The sequence below is a fragment of the Heterodontus francisci genome, chromosome 1, assembly GCF_036365525.1.
Source record: "Heterodontus francisci isolate sHetFra1 chromosome 1, sHetFra1.hap1, whole genome shotgun sequence".
In the NCBI taxonomy this organism is placed as follows: domain Eukaryota; kingdom Metazoa; phylum Chordata; class Chondrichthyes; order Heterodontiformes; family Heterodontidae; genus Heterodontus; species Heterodontus francisci.
Genome location: NC_090371.1, coordinates 190,176,537 through 190,189,280, shown reverse-complemented (window position 1 = coordinate 190,189,280; position 12,744 = coordinate 190,176,537). Strand labels below are relative to the sequence as shown.

General features: G+C 43.6%; 1 protein-coding gene across 4 annotated transcripts in view; it reads right to left on the bottom strand.

Annotated features, from left to right (window-relative positions):
- LOC137374008 (5'-3' DNA helicase ZGRF1-like) overlaps positions 1 to 12,744 on the bottom strand; it is a 170,655-nt gene that overhangs the window by 72,442 nt on the left and 85,469 nt on the right. For all 4 annotated transcript variants that reach the window (XM_068039758.1, XM_068039787.1, XM_068039778.1 and 1 more), the window contains one exon: positions 6,679 to 6,756. In XM_068039758.1, coding sequence (XP_067895859.1) covers positions 6,679 to 6,756 — 78 coding nt within the window. The remainder of the gene's footprint in view (positions 1 to 6,678; positions 6,757 to 12,744) is intronic.

The window sequence follows — 12,744 nt, the reverse complement described above, 5'->3', positions numbered from 1 at the left end:
TCTTGCTCTGCTAGAGAGCCACTCGCGGGGAGGCGAGTCTCCTGAAGTGCTGCAATGTCCACATTGAATCTACTGAGCTCGTTGTTAATGATGGCGGTCTTACGAGAATCGTTGATTTGTGTAAGGTCTTCCGACAGGCCAGGACACATAGTTCTGACGTTCCAGCTTGCAAAGCGAAGGGCTGGTACCTTCTTTCCTTTTTTCATGTTGTTTGGTGCGGTGTATCAGTCCACCTTTCGGGCAATGACCCTGAGCTCCAAGCACCCATTGAAGCAGGCAGACTGTGGCGGGACAGAACCTAGTACAGCTGTGATATTCTCCTTAACCAGTAATGCAACTCCCCCACCCCTTTTACATCCCCCTCTATCCTGCCTGAAGCTTCTAAAGCCTGGAACATTTAGCTGCCAATCCTGCCCTTCCCTCAACCAAGTCTCTGTAATAGCAACAACATCATATTTCCAAGTACTAATCCAAGCTCTAAGTTCATCTGCCTTACCTGTTATAGGGGTTTTCATCCGGGATTCCTCCCAGACTTCCTTTAACCTGCCCTCTTGGTCACATTTTCCCCTTCCCTGACTAACCTTTTGCCAGCCATGTGCCTACCTGTTCCTTTTTTTCTCGGCGGGGGTCCCTTACAGTTCACCAGCCCTCTGCTGGAGGGTCCTCTTAACACCAGTACAGGACTTTGGGGTGCAAGTTTCACCGTAGGTTGGGGTTTCCCCTCAACCTGGAACATGTGGCAACTCCTGCAGTACTCCACCACATCTTTGTGGAGTTTTGGCCAGTCAAACTGCTGTCTTATGCGGGCTTTGGTCTTCTGTATACCGGCATGTACAGCCACTGCCGTCTCGTGGGCTCTTCTTAATATTTCTCCCTGGTACCTCTGCAGCACCACTACTGTCCACTCCTTGCTCTCAGGTCTGTCAGGAGAACTCCATTTCCTCATCAGTACCTCATTCTTTAAATAGCAGCAATCAGGGACTGCTTCATTTTCAGACTGGGCAGCCTGTGTTAAACCTTGCAATACTGGGTCGGCTCGCTGAGCCTCAGCTAGGGAAAATCCATTTAATTCATTCCCTGGGTCTCCTAACTTTCCAAAGAAAGTCTCAGACGGGAAGCCCTCATGGTCATTTGCCTGCAATGCCAATGCAGTCTCCTTTGGGGGAGCTGGTTTTTTCATGGCCTGATCCACTACACATTCAGGTAAACTGCAGGAGTCCATCTCCTGCACACAGTATTCGAGATGTGGTCTCACCAATGCCCTGTATAACTGAAGCATCACATCCTTACTTTTATTTTCAACTCCTCTCGTAATAAAGGATAGCATTCCATTTGCCTTCTTTATGACTTGTTGTAACTGCATACTAACTTTTTATGGCTCATGAACTAGAACACCTAGATCCCTCTGCACCTCGGAATTCTGAGGTCATTCTCCATTTAATTAATGCTTTTTTACTCTTCCTGCCAAAATGAACAACTCCACATTTTCCCACATTACAGATTTTTGCCCACTCACAACCTATCTATATCGGTCTGCAACCTCCTTATGTCCTCTTCACAATATACTTTCCTGTCTATCTTTGTGTCATCTGCCAATTTAGCTACCAAGCCATTGCTCCCTTCATCTAAGTCATTGATATAAATAGTAAAAATTTGAGGTCCCAGCACAGACCCCTGTGGGACTCCACTCGTCACATCCTGCCAACCAGAAAAGGACCCATTTATGCATACTCTCTGTTTTCTGCCAGCCAGCCAGCCAAATGTCTATCCATGCATTATCTCTGCATTAAATTTCATCTGCCACGTGTCTACCCATTCCACCAGCCTGTCTATGTCCTCTTGAAGTCTATCACTATCTTTCTCACAATTCATAATACTTCCAAGTTTTGTGTCATTTGAAAACTTTGAAATTGTGCCTTGTACATCCGAGTCTAAGTCATTAATATATATCAAGAAAAGTAGTGATCCTAGTATTGGTCCCTGGGAAACAGCACTGTGTACCTTCCTCTGGTCCGAAAAACAACCATTTACCACTTGTCTCTGTTTCCTGCCACTCAGCCAACTTCGTATCCATGCTGCCCCTGTCTCTTTTATTCCATGGGCCTCAACTTTGCTGATAAACCTATTATGTGGCACTTTATCAAATGCCTTTTGGAAGTCCATATACACCACATCACCCACATTATCTTCATCAACCCTCTCCGTTACTGCAAAAAAAAACTCAATCACGTTAGTTAAACATGATTTGCCTTTAACAAATCAGTGCTAACATTCCTTAATTAATCCACCCATGTCCAAGTGACTGTTAATTTAGTCCCAGATTATCATTTCTAAGTCCTTTCCCACCATCAATGTTAAAATGACTGGCCTCTAGTTGCTGGGTTTACCCTTACACCCTTTTTTGAACAAGGGGGCAACATTTGCAATTCTCCAGCCCTCTGGCATCACCCACGTATCTTAGGAGGATTAGAAGATTATGGCCAGTACCTTGGAATTTCTGCCGTTACTTCTCTCAGCATCCTCAGATGCATCCTATACAGTCCTGGTGACTTATCAACTTTAAGTACAGCCAACCTTTCTAATACCTCCTCTTCATCAAATTTTAACCATCCAATATCTCAAGTATCCCCTCCTTCACCATGACTTTGGCAGTATCTTCTTCCTTGGTAAAGACAGATACAAAGTACTTAATTAGTACCTCAGCCATGCCCTCTGCCTCCAGGCATGATCCCCCCTTTTTGTTCCCTAATCAACCCCATTCCGCCTTTTACTATTTATATGCCCATAGAAGACTTTTGGATTCCCCTCTCTTATTTCCTTTTTCACTGCCCCTCTGAACTTTCTATAGTCAGCCTGGTTCTCATTTCTATTATCAACCTGACATGTCATAGACCCCCTCTTTCTGCTTCAACCACCTCTCTATCTCTTTCAGCATCCAGGGATCTCTGACTTTGGTTGCCCTTCCTCTCGCCCTTATGGAAATGTACCTTGAACTGTACCCGATCCATCTCCTCTTTAAAGAAGGCTCATTGTTCTGTTACAGTTTTGCCTGCCAATCTTTCATTCCAATTTACCCAGAACAGGTCCGTTCTCAACCATTGAAATTGACCCTCCTCCAATTAATTATTTTTATTCTAGATTGCTCCTTGACTTTTTCCATTGCTAATTTAAACCTTATGATTCTATGACCACTGTTCCCTCCATATTTCCCTACGGACCCTTGATCCACCTCATTTTCCAGAACCAGATCCAGCAATGCCTCCTGCCACGTTGAGTCAAGGAAATTCTCCTGAATACACTGCAGAAGCTCTTCTCCCTCTCTGCTCTGTATACTATTGCTATCCCAGTTTATGGCTGGATAATTCCAGTCCCCCATAATACTACTCTATAGTTCTTGTACCTCTCAATAAGTTCCCTGCAAATTTGTTCCTCTATATCTTTCCAACTAATGGATGGTCTATAGAATACACCCAGTAGTGTAATGGCACCTCTATTGTTTCTTAACTCTAACCAAATAAATACTGTCCTTGACCACTCCAGGACACCCTTTCTCTCCAACAATGTAAACCTCTCCTTAATCAAAACTGCGATCTTTCCTCCCTTCTTTCTTTCCCTATCTTTCCTGAACACCATGTATCCAGGGATATTTAGTAACCAGTCCTGCCACTTTTGAGCCAGGTATCTGTTATCGCCACATCATATTCCCATGTGGCTATTTGCACCTGCAGCACACCAACCTTATTTACCACACACCGTGCATTTACCTACATGCACTGTAAACCTGAATTAGATCTTACTGTATTTCCCTTAGTCTGACCCCACCTAACACCTTACTATTTCTTACTCTAGTACTATGTGTCTCTCCCAATCCTTTGTGCACCTTGTTTATCCTTCCTAATCCCACATCCTGGTCCTCAACCCCTGCCATGTTAACTTAAAGAGAACTAGAGGACCTTGGTCCCGGCCCTGTTGAGGTGCAACCCGTCCAGTCTATAAAGATCCCACCTCCCCGAGAACTGATGCCAACATCCCAAGAATCTAAAGTTATTCCTCCTGCACCATGTCTCCAGTCACACATTTATCTGCTCTAGCCTCCTATTTCTACACTCATTAGCACATGGCACTGGGAATAATCCAGAGATTACTACTTTTACTACCTTGGAGGTCCTGCTTGCTAGTCTCTTTCTTAGCTCCCTAAAATCTCCTTTCAGGTCCTCTTTGCTCTTCCTACCTATGTTATTGGTACCTATATGGACCACGACCTCTGGCTGTTCAGCCTTTGCTCTTTGGCCAGCTGTCGAGCAGGAATCGGAAGAATAAATTTATAATAACATCCTGCCATTAGATTCGGAAGGATTTCCACATACCCCAGCCATTTTTGCCCTTCCCTGTACCCTCCTTGCCTTCCTATAAATATTGGGGCCTCATTGTCTAGACTCAGACATGAGGAATGCCCACTTGGTGATAGCAAAGACCACAACCCTAACTTACATTAACATAATACCTTTAACATTTCTCATCACTGTGAAGTGCTTTGAAAAGAGTTAGGTAAGTGATCAATGACATAGAGAAAAAGGCAGATTTACAGGAGGCTTTTTAAGGGAGGGAAGAGAGTTAATCAAATAATGGGTTTTAGGGAGAACATTCCAGAATGTTCCAGTCCTAGTTTTATATAGGATCTGGCCAGCAGAGCTTTAAATGAAGACAAGGATTTTGAAAACTAGATTATAATTTAACCATTTCAATTTGTTAACCAAAAACAATTAATGGAATTAATAAATCACAAAATCTAGTGAATAAATGACAGCAATAGTCAAATTTTGTTTGTGATCGAATTAGTTAGAAAGAACTTGCATTTATATAACCCCTTTCATGACCTCAGTACATCCCAAAGTGCTTTATAGCCAATGAGGTACTTTTGAACTGTGATCACTATTGTAATACAGGGAAGCACAGCAATCAATTTGTGTAAAGCAAACTCCCACAAACAGCAAAAGAAATAAAGGACCAAATTCTATGACTCTATGAGATAATTTGTTTTAGTGATGTTGGCTGAGGGATAAATATTGGCTATGATATTGAGAACTCCCCTGCTGTTCTTCAAATAGTGCCATGGGATTTTTATGTACACTTGAGAGGGCAAATCAGACGGTTTAATGTCTCACCGGAAAGTTTCCCTCAGTAGTGAAATAATATTTCAGTCTGGACTGTGTTCAAGCCCCACAGTGGGACTTGAACCCACACCTAACTGGAAGCAAGAGTGCAACCACTAGGCCAAGGCTGAGACCTAGTTGTTTAAATGCATGCTTCATGAATTTTTCAGGAATAGCTTGAATTCCTAAATTTGATGGCAAGACTAATTTGACAGCAGGGCCAATTTAACTCCTGGCGATGTTCAGTAGGAACTGACAACAATCCTGCGCAGCAGTCTTTGTCAGAGGTTCCACAGATTTTGACTGCCTAACTTCAAATGAATGTTGCTGGTCAGCTGCTTGCTAGTTTCGGGCAGAATGGGGCAACTGGCCAACTGGAGGTGGGGGAGAATAAATACCTAACTGGCCCAAAGGCTTCCCGATGATACCAAGAGATGGCTGCTGGCAGCAAGCTAAGTTTGGGGGGTGGGGGTGCAGTGGGGCAGGTTTGCTAGTGGTGTCAGGTGGTGGGGAGTGGGGGCTATGGTACAAGAGTGCAACAGCTGGCGGCAAAGGGCAGGGGGAAGCCCAGGGCAGCAGAGGCCCAGATGTTCCTTGTTGAACCCGGAGATAGTTTGAGAGGCCCGGAGATAGTTTGAGAGGCCCGGAGGAGCACTCCTGCTCCTTCTGTCCCCGCTAAGGAACTTTTCTACAAGTTATCTTCAGTGACCTCGCTGGCTTCCTGATATCAGCATCAGAGAGATGCTTTTTATTTATTTTTGTGGTTCCCGCCGGAGTCCAGCAGGATCCTGGTCCATCTCCAAAGACAGCAGCGCTAAAATGGGGAATGGCCGAGAACTGGGCAGGAAATACAGCAGCTCCACTTTATTTACTCCTCCACTTCTTTTCCACTGAACATGAAGAGTTAAAATTCCCCCCGATGTATCAAAATGATTTATCTTGTTTTCCAGAATCGATTCAACATCATTCTCAAAAAATCAATATTATCAACTTGATCTTGGGCCTGCCAAAACAGCCTGTCTCCTCCATTTAATTTCCTATCTGCAAGATGATGAAGGATGTCACAAGCACTGGCAAAAAGGGTGAAAGGAAAAGCAGAAGTAGAGTTTTCATAAACTGGGTAAGATTCAAATTGAGTATCTTAACTGTCTTCTCAAACTCAAAATGATCTACAAGACTGAAAACAATGATCCCTTGGAGCTGCTCCCACTTCCCTGACATTACTTTGCTGGGAGTACAGCTATGCGCGCCAATGGAATTTGCACCACCATTCCAGTGAAGTATGGTAGAGTAGGAGCAACTCCGAGGAATCTCCCAGCCAATATCACCTACGGTAGCTGCAAGTTATTCAATCTACTACCCATATATTTATTGCTACACTCATTCAGATTATTACCAGGAGCACAATGCTACAGAACTGATATTAACCTGTGGTCATTGTAATCTATCCCAGGCCAATGCATAAGGATTCTGCTGTAATACACCTTCATTCAGGTCAAAAATAGGCTATAGAACTAGTGCTTACCTATATGGTAAAACAGGTTTGGCAATCTTCCGAATGCTTCCAACTCTAATAAATCTATCGAATCCTAGGTCCAGAAGCCTAATTAAAATAAACAAACCATATCAATTTATCTTGCTACATACAACTAATATAGTTGATTAAATGAGCAATAAAGTTGATTTTGTACAGCTCTGCAATTTTTTTGAAGGGATCAACACAGCACCATTCAAGAGAATGTAAAACCCCAACGCTGCAGTGATTTTCAGTGACCCTGCAAAAACTGTACACATTTTATGGACTAAAAACAAAATTCTACCTTTGTATGTTCATGTATTTGAATTCATGTGCGTGTTCCCCACCTGCAAGTAAGTTTTCCTTCATTTTTGCACACAGAAAGACCAGAGGTAAAGAACTCAACTCTCAAGCATGTCACACGAAAGCAATTATCAAGGACAATGGTTTCCTTTTTGTGAAATAAAACTTTAAACTGCCAGTGGCAATGACATTAACTGAGAAAATGAGCTGGCATAGAAACAATGAGTTTCTATGCTTAAGGGTGAAACCAAAGAGTTGATCATAGTATCCATATACTCCAAGAGCAGACTGACTCCACTGAAATGATGTGGGATTCTTCTGAAGTCCAACTGAAAAAAAGGGTGCCAATCATACAAATGCTTTGGAACCAATGCCAGGGACACTTGGAAAATCTCCTGATTTCCCATATGACCAGTTCCCCCTGATGTATTCCCGGTAGACATCAAGGGCAAAATCTTACTGCCTTAATCTCTGGGACAATGGGGAGGCCATTTCCGGGTCAGGAACCCAGAATTCCAAGTAGTGGGGCATCAGGTTGCTCTTTTCAGGAGGCACCCAATTAAGAATCCACCTCTGAGATTGGCGTCCAATTAGGGAAAGTGGACAGATGGCGTGGCCATTCTGGCAGAGGAAGGATTTCTGCTTAAGGGGGTCACAGCATTTTTCAAAAAGTTCAGCAGCACTTGGATTTTGTTTTAGGCTGCAACAGCCACAGAAATGGTGGGGTACCTGGGAAGGCTGCCTCCAGGTCTCTCACTCTTACCTGCAAGTCCAGCTGAGAGAGCTGAGGAGCTGCAGTGAGCTGAACTCTCCCAATGACGAGAAGGCAATGACAACCTCCCCAGTCAAAAAGGTGTGGAAGGAAGTGGCCGAGGAAGTCAGCAACTAAAGTCTGTTCCCTCCAACCTGGAGACCATGCACCAGGAGGATCCAGGACCTCAGGAGCGCATGACAAGGGAGTGCTATCGCAATTTCAGGTGCCAATAACCACACTTCGATTTGGCCAGCATTCTCTTGCACATCATGCCTCAGGTCCACACCTTGCAGCTCCATTCATTCCTCTTTTTCCAGGCACCTCACATCCCCATCTGATCAGCCAACACTCACCCTTACCCTCAGCCTATTGCCCTCTTGCACCCAAGCCTCACAGTGACCCTGCACAAATCATGTCCTTCCCTCTGCTGCACACAATTCCTTACCAACACTCACACCTCCCTGCAGAAGACAGCACACAATTGGTGGGAGGCAGAGATGCGGGCTGTGTGGAGGCAGGGGTGTGGACCTCCAGTGATAGGTACCTTGTCGGCCATGGGCAGTGCATGCCCAACAGGTCCACTGGGAAGGAGGTCTTGTTTCATGAAGATGCAGATGTCAGCAACGACTTGCTATGACAGTCTGAGTCTCTTGAGGCTCTGGTGCTCAGAAATGTCGAGGGAACTGGCCCTCTGCCTGTACACCCTGTGTTGCTTGCTTCCTTCCAGCTGGATCTTGGTGGCCATCCCCTCTGCCCTGTGGAGGGACATGTGGCTGAGGAGCAGGCTGCTGGTGTTGCTTCTGCTGGAGCAGTTGGCAGTGGTGAGCCCCCTGCCTTTGACTCTCAGCTGAGATGGACGGCGGAGCTGCATAAGCTGCACTTCCCATGCTGCGCTGAAGGCTGCCAACAGGGAAGTGCAGCTGAAGGTGGGTTAAGTGCTGGTCAGATGAAGTGCCTTCCAAGTAGTTGGCAATCACCTGTCAAGCAGTGAAAGCACTTTTTGACAGAAGGAGTGCTTTGAACAGCAGCTTCTCACCCGGCCATGGTTGGAGCTCTTTGGCATAATTGATCAAAGCCCTCACTGCTGGTCAGTTTCACTGAGGAAATTCTTCCCGCTATACACTCACCTTCTCCAAGCTGCTGGTTTGCAGACACAGTGTGGAACTCCTACGATGTTGGAAAAGAGGGAATCCATGTGGAAATTGCTCCTAATTACCTTAAGTACTTTATTTGTTTCCTGCGTCAGTCGCAGGGGATCCCCACTGCACTCCCAACCCAACCCTGGGAAAGCCGGGGCAGGATCATGTCGGGATCCCGACCCAATCGTTTTTTTTGCAAATTTCATAGCCCGCATGCCCCCAAACCCACCTCCACAGCCTGGGAAAATTCCACCCCAGATCCATGGATAAACAGCAGTGATGGAGTCCAACAGATACAAAATATCCAGCTTGAGATGCAGTCCATAAAGGCCTTACTTAATCCATAGAACTGAAAAAGCAGAGCTGAAACTAAAGAGAAATTATTGGCAATTTTAAAAATCCAACAAACATTGTATATTTGCATATAACCTATGCCAGATGAGGCATCCTGCTGGCTTTAGATGTGGAGACTGAATGAGTTGTATTTGTAGCCTAAAGCACGCCAAGGAAGGAAATAATTGTAAACTTTGTTCCTGGATGGTAAGTTGATGATCAGAATAACTGAATAATCAGATGTATGAGCCAGGAGTTATACTATGCATAATAATATCTAACTGCTGAAATATCCTCAGATCAACGGGAAGGCTGCATGAAGAGTATGCTCAATAAATATGTTCTTTGTGACTAAACAAAATATATTTTGCCCACAAGTCTGTAAGTCAAAGATGTAACAATAGGAGAGTCAGCATATGGAGGTGAGCTATAAAAAGAGTCAGGAACAGATGCGGAGAAGATGAAGGAAAGCCTCAGGCACATCCTCAAAACACTTCACATAGCACTGTATGTTGTCACGTATGTCAAGCTGCCAACTGTGTAATAAAACACACTAGGATTACAGGATTACAGTTTTTGAGAAATTCTTAATGGTTTTTGTCATCAACTGATTAGTTCTACCCTTTCCAGAACCTATTGACAAACTATTATAGAGTCTTTGCCTTCTTTTCAAAGTTGTATTCCAATAAACCTTTTCCATTGAATATGGCTATAGAGGAGATCATGATGCTGCCACATAAGCGGCACTCTGCAGTTACAGGACTCAAGTGTTCACTGACTTAAATGGAGAAAGGAGAGGTTTTGTTTTCTGTGTCTATTACTTGATATCAAGCATTTTGGATTACATTATACAAGACATCGACAGTCCAAAAGGTTACAACCATAATAAAAGTAGCTGTTTATTTAGAAAAAGTTTTGCAACTGAGTTTCTTACTCAACCAATAGTTTATGTTTTGCCAGTTACAGAGTAGACGTTATGCATGTCTGTGAAGCCAAGATCCTGGGCAGCAGGGACTGCTGTAGTTGCTGCAGCATCATAAAAGAGCTCTTTGCAAAGTCACAGAGTTATACAGTACAGAAACAGGCCCTTCAGCCCATCGTGTCTGTGCCGGCCATCCTAAAGTTACTAATTCTAATCCCATTTTCCAGCACTTGGCCTGTAGTCTTGTATGCCATGGCGTTTCAAGTGCTCATCTAAATACTTCTTAAATGTTGTGAGTGTTCCTGCGTCTACCACCTCTTCAGGCAGTGCGTTCCAGATTCCAACCACTCTCTGGTTGAAATTTTTTTTCCTCAAATCCCCTCTAAACCTCCTGCCCCTTACCTTAAATCTATGCCCCCTGGTTATTGACCCCTCTGCTAAGGGAAAAAGTTTCTTCCTATCTACCCTATCTATACCCCTCATAATTTTGTATACCTTAATCATATCTCCCCTCAACCTTCTCTGCTCTAAGGAAAACAACCCAAGCCTATCTAGTCTCTCTTCATAACTGAAATGCTCCAGCCCAGGCAACATCCTGGTGAATCTCCTCTGCACCCTCTCCAGTGCAGTCACATCCTTCCTATAGCGTGGTGCCCAGATGTAACCCTGCGGATCTATTAGTTTTGAGTCCATTTCATCTGTTTCGGTGTTCTACCTTATTTATATTAAAACCACTTATTTTATTTGTGATACTTGTTTGTCGAAGGCATGTTGCTCATCCATTGTGAATACTTGGAGTATGTCTGTCTAAGACTTGGAGTATGGTTCAGAATGAAAATAAACATCAAATCATCAAAAAAAAGTCCTCTATATGGCTAAATGAGTGCACTCACTGTTTAAAGAGGTTTTACCATAAAATCTTACACTTTGTATTAGCTGGTCCATTTGTATATTCTTTCTCCTAGAACTTTTCTTTGATTTGAAATTATGTAAATTTGCTACTGTTCAGTAACGAATGCAATGAAACATGCAAATATATGAATTGAAAATCAAGCTGTGCGACATAAATAACAAATGTGCTAGAATAAAATGTTTAACATCTATTAAATTTGCAAAGGAATTTCATACAAACATAGTAACTTGCTTGTTACCAATATTGCACATTTAACCAAATAGTCTCGTACTAAAGTAGACAGTGAATCATCAAATTCATGTACGTAGTTTTCTAGCAAGAATGCAAATAATATAAACAGCGTACACTACTTTCTTGCAACTTGCCATGACATTAAAAAAAATTCCCCTTCAAAACATGCTGCTCAAGCACTGCAGAATCAATCACTGAGAATTGGGTAGATATGGAGAAACTATTTCCTCTAATGTGGGAATGAAGAACAAGGGAAAATAATCTGAAAATTAGAGCTAGGCCATTCAGTAGCAAAAATCAGGAAGCAATTTTTCACATAATAGATAGTGGAAATCTGGAACTTCCTCCCCAAAGACTGTGAATGCTAGGACGATGAGCTTTCAAGACTGATAAATAGATTATTAGGCAAGGATATCATGAGATATGAAGCAAAAACAGGAAAATGGAGTTAAGTGCAGATCAGCCATGATTTAATTGAGGCTCAAGGGGCTGAATGGCCTACTTCTGTTCCTAATGTTCTTATGTTCGGGTGGAAAGAAGTACCAAGCAGAACGCCCAAGCAGCCATGTTGGGATCACTGTTGTTTCGAATATACATTGATGACTTGGATTCAGAAACCCAGTGAAATTTGGTTAAATTTGCACAAAACCTAAATAACAGGGGCAGTGGAATTGGAAGAGGCAGCTCAGGTATTGCAAAATATGTTGGACATGTAACTGGGAAGAACAATGACAGATGAAATTTAATATGGTCAGATGTAAAATACTGCACATAGGAAGGTAAGATGGTTGGCACACGTGCCCCAATAATAACTCAGAGATGCATTTGGAGCCGGAGGGCGGGTGGTGGTGGTGGGGGGGGGGGTGGCTCCAATATCGGGTGGTAAACCCAGAAGAACTTTTAGTGTGTCTGATGTGGCATTTTATCACAACCACCTAATTCTAATACAATGGCAGCCGGCATGGTGCATAACCGCATGATGCAATTTCCATGAGTATTTAAAGGGACAATCCAAAGATGGCATTTGGAGGAGTTGGGAGGTTTTACACAGAGACAGCAAGGGTAGAAAATGACTCAGGATGCTCAAAGCTTGTTCTCCGCTTTAACAAAGCCTTGCCTGATATACTGTTGGGCCAGTGAGATGTCAAGAGAAATGCTCTTCTGTAGCAACGGGGAGAAGAAACCTGCCGCGACCACAAAGAAAGTGCGGCCAGATGTAGCCAAGGAGATGAACAGCAGGAGCATGTGCCAAGCTCCTGGTTTAAGTGCAGAAAGCACTTTAATAACCGAACCAATTCAGGAAGGTGAGTACAGTTGCACATTCACCTACGTCCTGTGTGCACATCAAACTGCACCCATCCCCCCTCTCTGCCTTGTTAAGTCTACTCCATTGCATCATTTCTCACAGCCATCTACTTTCCAAGTGCACCCAATGTTCTTTTCCTATGTACCTGCTCACAGGAATACATCCATTCACCAT